The sequence below is a fragment of the Camelina sativa genome, chromosome 10, assembly GCF_000633955.1.
Source record: "Camelina sativa cultivar DH55 chromosome 10, Cs, whole genome shotgun sequence".
In the NCBI taxonomy this organism is placed as follows: domain Eukaryota; kingdom Viridiplantae; phylum Streptophyta; class Magnoliopsida; order Brassicales; family Brassicaceae; genus Camelina; species Camelina sativa.
In genome coordinates, this window is record NC_025694.1 from 21,348,184 (window position 1) to 21,354,483 (window position 6,300).

The window sequence follows — 6,300 nt, forward strand, 5'->3', positions numbered from 1 at the left end:
AAACCCTTGAAAGTTTGTAAGTGTGGTTTGTTGAAACTGACTTTCTTTGTGGTGGTGAATGAATGATGTATGGAATGAATAGAATTCAGGGTGTTTCAATTCCCCTTATGCAGTTGCAGTATAAGAGGTGTCAATCCTATCTGAGTGTTTGTGAACAATCAAGATGTGCATATGAGTCTAAGTCAAGCCAATTGTAAAGATTGTTTGTCACTAACAATCCTATAATGAGATATGAAATGCAGAAAGTAAAAACAACTAGAACAAGATACTAAATGCAAACAGAACAGACAAATTAAAGCTATAATGAAACTAGAACAGGAGTAGACACTATGCTGATGAACTAATGCAAGACAAGTAATGAACAGAAAACTAAGTGAATGCAATGGAAATGAAACAGGAATGAAACAAGACAATCACAAATCATAAACACAAGTTCTGGGGATGAACTCGAGCAGCACTCGACCGAGTGTAGGTCGAGTACAGGGTCGAGCTAGACTAAACGTGAAAACAGAGCAACACAAGAAAAACAGAGCAATGCAAAAACTAATCAAACAACAAGCAAGCAATGATATTTAGACTAAGATATTAATAAACAAAGAAGGCCTTGAGGAGGGATTCATGGGCTGAGCTAATCATTGTGGTTATCTAACTTGGTCAACAAATCTCAAGCAAACTTTGAGCTGATCTCTAGACATACTATTCTAAGACATGTTTAATCCACTCTCATGGCAAGAAACAATCAAACCTATGCATTTCTAGACTTGTTCTCACAAAGTAAAGAATCTACACAAGCAGGCATTAAGCAATACATCTCAAACCAAACAAGACTTCTAATCTCTTAGCAAGCCTAATGGTAAGCTCTAGATCTAGCCTTATCTATGCTCCTTAGACATTGGTGTGATGCTAAGATGCTTGAAATCAAACCCTACCTTCTCAGATATAGGATCAGCATTAAGATCATCTAGCCTAGAAGAGATCTACAACAATCAAGCTTGACCAAATCAAACAAACCACAAGATCAACCCAGCCTAACCCATCCTCAAGGTCCTAAACAAACTACTCACAAGAACACATGGTGAAATATGTCAAAAACCCAGAAAATAATGAAACTTGCATCATTAGAAAGATGAAACAGAGATCTACAATATTGATGAAGGAATAAAACTCGAAATCTTAATACTTTGAAAGTTATGAAACAAACAAAATATAAGAATCTAGTCTTTCTCTCTCAAACAAGTACAAAATCTAAAAAAAAAAAAAAGTGCAAAAGGAATAAAATCTAAAAAAGGTAAAAACTAGGTTTTAGACTCTCTAAAAAGCTGGACTCTTTGGTGGCTGCAGGTACAAGGGCCTTATATAGGAGGTGAGGTGGAAGCCCTAAAAATACAAAAAGTCAAAGTAGTCAACGGCTCGGTCAACTCGACCAGTGCTCGGTCGAGTGGCTGGTCGAGCTGGCTTCTCTCGTGCATTCTCCACTCGGTCGAGTCCTCCTCAGCACACGGTCGAGTGGTGGTCGAGTGGTGCGGTCGAGTTGGACTCCGGACCTTGATTCTACAGCCTTAACTCTCTTGTTTTCTCCTCAGGATTGCTTCACTTCTCCTCAGCATTGCTTCCATGCTCCTTAAGCTCCAAAATCACCTGTTTATGCATGAAAAGATGCAAATGCAATGCAACTATACTCTAATGCATGATTAGTCCTAAAGCTACACAATAATGGCCTAAATGGATAGCAAAAGATGCAAAAGTTGTGAATAAACTAAGGGAAAACAAGGTAAAATATATGAACATCATTTGTGTACGTGTGGTGCTACTCTTGAACCTGCTAAAGAGAGAGAGGAGGAGAAGATCCACCAATTTATTTTGGGTCTCGACAATTCTCGCTTTGGAGGTCTTAGTACCACTCTTGTTGCAATGGATCCATTGTGTTCTCTTGGGGAAATTTATTCCAGAGTTATTAGAGAAGAACAGCGTTTAGCTTCGGCTCAGGTTCATGATCAGCGTAAAGAGGTCGTGGGTTTCACGACTCAAACCGAACATAGTGTACTTCCTTCTTCCCGAACAGAGATGCGAAGTGGAGGAAGATTGGATTTTTCAAGTATCAGGTCTCGTTCTTCCATCTGCTCTCATTGTGGACGTTCAGGACATGAAAAGAAAGAGTGTTTGCAGATTGTTGGATTTCCGGAATGGTGGACTGAGCGCAACGGTGGTGGACGTGGGTCTGCTACTCGTTGTAGTGGAGGTCGCGGTCTTTGACGTGGAAGAGGATATGTCACGATAACTCATGCAACGAGCTCCAATTCATCGAACCTCCCTGAATTCACACAAGAACAGTTACAACTTCTTGCACAAATGCTCAAAGTACAAACCACCAGCGGATCTTCGGATAAATTGTTCGATAAGCCAAAGTTTGGCAATGTTGTTCTTGACACTGGTGCCTCTCATCATATGACTGGGGATCTTTCCCTCTTGTCTAATGTTGTCTCTATATCTCCTTGTTTTGTGGGGTTTGCGGATGGTAGCAAAACGTTTGCTCTTACCATGGGAGTTTTTCCTCTTTCGAACAGAGTTGTATTAATCGATGTTCTTTATGTTCCAACACTGACCTGCACATTGATATTTGTTTCTAGAATTTTGAAGTAAACAAAGTGTGTTGTTACCTTCACTGATACAATTTGTGTTTTACAGGTTGTTTCACGAGGACTTTGATTGGAAGCGGTGAAGAGCATGATGGGGTTTATTATCTTACGGATGTGGCAACGGATAGGATTCATTCCACAAATGTTTCTTCTGATCAGGCCTTGTGGCATCAGCGTTTAGGACATCCAAGATTTTTGGTCCTTTCATCTTTACCGGTGTTTTCTAGTTCTTTTAAAAATGTTGGCTCTCGTTCGTGTGACGTGTGTTTTAGAGCCAAACAAACAAGAGATGTTTTTCCTCTTAGTTCTAATAAATCAACAGAATGTTTCTCTTTGATTCATTGTGATGTTTGGGGTCCGTACCGTGTTCCATCGTCTTATGGGGCAGTTTATTTTTTAACAATAGTAGATGATTTCTTGAGGGCTGTATGGACCTATCTCATGCCCGCCAAATCAGAAGTTCGTGGAGTCCTTACTAATTTTTTTGCGTACACGGAGAAACAGTTTGGCAAGACTGTTCGAATGATTCGTGGTGATAATGGGACAGAGTTTATGTGTCTTTGATAACTCTCTAATTTACATGTTTAAGCATCCCTTTTTGTCCATATTTTGCATTGTTTTCACCCTAACCTTAGCATTTTTAGGTCATTTACTGTAGGAATCCACATTTAGGCCATTTAGGGTGTTGCATTCTTGCATTTGCATATTTTGGATGAAAACAGGTGCTTAAGAGCCAAAAATGGGGAGAAACAAGGTCAAACCCGAGCATGTACCTGAAGGAGCTATGGAACAGGAAGAACATCCTGAACACCAACCCGACCGAGGAAGAGCTAAGAACAGAAAGAACAATCCGAGAGATTACCCGAAGAGCAACCCGAGTACATCCTCGTGCATCCCATCGAGCAGACCCTCGGTTGTCCTTGGCAACGGAAACACTTGTCGATGGTTGGCCTAGCATGAGGATTATTCTGTTTCGGAGCGGTGTCTTGTTCTGTTGAACGCTGCTATTAGAACTACTAGCTCCTTTGTTACCAGTGTTTTTATCCCTGTTGGTTGTCTTTGTCTTTCTCTCCAATTGGTTTGAAACTGTTCTGAACCGAGGGCTTCCTGAAGGTTGAGAACCCCCGAGATGATTTCTCCATCAATTCTGCTTTCAAAGCTAGACTCGAGGCTTCTTGCACCGTCCAAACAGTCTGTAACCCTATCTTTCCTTGAAGAGAGCCCTTTAAACCACTGATGTATCTAGCCACCTTTTGAATCTCTGTTTCATTTAAATCATCACGTTCAGATAAATGTAAGAATTCAGCCGTATAGTCCGTCACTGTTTTGTTTCCTTGAACAGAATCAATGTACATCTTGTAGAGAATCTGTTCGTAATCTTCCGGTAAGAAACGCTCCATCATCAGTTGTTTCATTCGACGCCACGTTCTAACTGGACCCTTCCTCTGTCTTTGTCTTTGGAGGAATAGTTTATCCCACCATACAGCAGCGGTCTTCTTCAATCTGATTGCCACCATCTTGACCTGTTAATTCTCCGGGACACCCATAACATCGAAGAATCGATCAAAATCAATTTTTCAGTTGAGAAATTCCTCTACTCCGATAGTCCCATAGACAATGGAATATCTGCTTTCACTCGGTAATCATGATTGTTTTGATTCCCTTGTTCTTCATCTTCTTCTTCTCAGTCCTCCTCCGCGCTGTAATTGTCAACAACAACACGATTGTGTGTGCCTTGTGGTTGATTGTTTCCACTGTGTTGTCGGTTGTTTCCACCTTGTTGGACCCGGGCTGGTTCCTCAACGACCGGATTGTTTCCGCCCTGTTGATTTGGATTTGGTTCCCTTTGTTCTCCTCCTCCCTGCATCGCGTTAGCAATCTGTTGGGGTAAAACCACAACTTGATTAGTCAACGCTATCAGCAGAGCTCCTAAAGCCTCAATATCTGCTTTGGTTTATGGTTGATCACCCATGGCTGATCAAGCTTCGAAAAGAGTAGGAGAAAACCTGCTCTGATACCACTTGACGCAGTCGGAATGCACTAGGTTAGCAAGCGTTGAACCTAGAATGAAAATCAAGATCACAAACGATGATCTTGATAGAAAAGTTGTGGAATCCACCAAAAAAGATAAAGCTCGAAAACTCGAAAACTTTGATTTATAAGAATGATAATAATAATGTTTCTAAAACATATCACCTAAGGTTCTTAATATAGAGAAAGCTAAAACTTAAAATAGGTAATTCCTAGAAAAGAAGGAAAGTTAGTAGAATCCTAATAGAAAAAAGAAAAGAAAAATTTCTAGAACTAACTTGTAAGCTAGAATGGATTAGGCTTTGGAACCTTCTCGTACATCAGTAATAATTCAAATTTTATGGTTTTCATAATTAATGAATGATGGATTTATGATGTTGAAATAATGATTATAGATTTATGGTTAATCTATCTTGGGTTTTTTTTTCTCTTTTTGTATTTTAAATGTACATATTACTTGAATTAATTAGTCAATTTAATTAAGTTATCTACTACTTAGCCATTTTGCACGTAACACCAAAAAAAAAAAAAAAAAAAAAAAATTAACTGGTTTTTTATCCGTAACATACTTAGGACATGTTGGTTATTGGTGGCTTCTTCGTCCAAATTATATATCCAAATGATATATCCAAATGATGCATCTGAATATCAAATGATCAAATGAAAAAAAAACAAATGATCTGAATGGGCAAACGAACAAGGCCTTAGACGTATCATGTAGTTTATTTAAAACAGTTGTACCGGAATTGTCTAAGAATAAACAAGTACAAAATCGAAAATAAAATTTCAAAGGAAAAACAATTAATACTATGGATTTTATATGTATAAATTTATAACCTTAAAAACATCTATCAAAAAATCATTATCAAATATTTCTCAAATTATATACGCCGAAACACAATAGAAACAAGTCAAATATGTATAAGAAAAAAATAGTATTTTCACAATTTGCACCAAATCTTCTATAATCCCAAAGATTTGTTATGTTTTGATAGTGGAGGGATCTTTGGTTACCATCGTCAAACAAGATACAAAGTCACTATTTAATTTAGATACACACGCGTGTGCATGTTTTTCATTTTACAAATATATTTTCTTAGATAGTTTATACATTATATTGTAGTGTATTTTTTTCTAAAAACAAGAAAATTATATTCTCATATAAATATGCATTCTGACTTTAAAAAATAGTTGGACCATAGAGATCTAAATGGGATTGTTTATCCAAATCTCACGACAACGAAGATGATTTGCATAGGATTTTATTGCGTTACAGAAAATTTGATCAATGTAATTTGTTTAATTTGCTTTTTATTGGAGTGTATCTATGACGATATGTTTTTGAATTGTCAGTTCAGAAAAATGTTCCACTGAATTTTGCTAAGACCCAATAATCGGGCATTATATCATCCATTGTCCAAAAAGTATATACTCCCTTTACTTCATAAAAAAAAAAAAATGATATCTTGTTCATTTATTAAAAATATGTTGATTTTAAATTTATATATATATATATATATACATATTTATTTGGCTAAATAGCATTAAACCAATAATAAATTGAACAGCAGGAGACAAATAGAAACATTTTTTTTTAAAACATCAGTTAAAATGAAACAATTTTTTTAAAACA

At 37.2% G+C, this 6,300-nt stretch overlaps 1 protein-coding gene across 1 annotated transcript; it reads left to right on the forward strand.

The window, feature by feature from the left end:
- LOC104720575 lies at window positions 1,912–3,200 on the forward strand. Its single transcript, XM_010438463.1, has 2 exons — window positions 1,912–2,245; window positions 2,686–3,200. Exons 1-2 carry the CDS (start codon window positions 1,912–1,914, stop codon window positions 3,198–3,200), a joined length of 849 nt encoding a protein of 282 aa, XP_010436765.1.

Coding starts and splice junctions, on each gene's coding strand:
- LOC104720575 (XM_010438463.1), top strand. CDS start 1,912: ATGGATCCATTGTGTTCTCTTGGGGAAATTTATTCCAGAGTTATTAGA. Junction 2,246..2,685: donor TCGTTGTAGTGGAGGTCGCG/GTCTTTGACGTG, acceptor TGTGTTTTACAG/GTTGTTTCACGAGGACTTTG.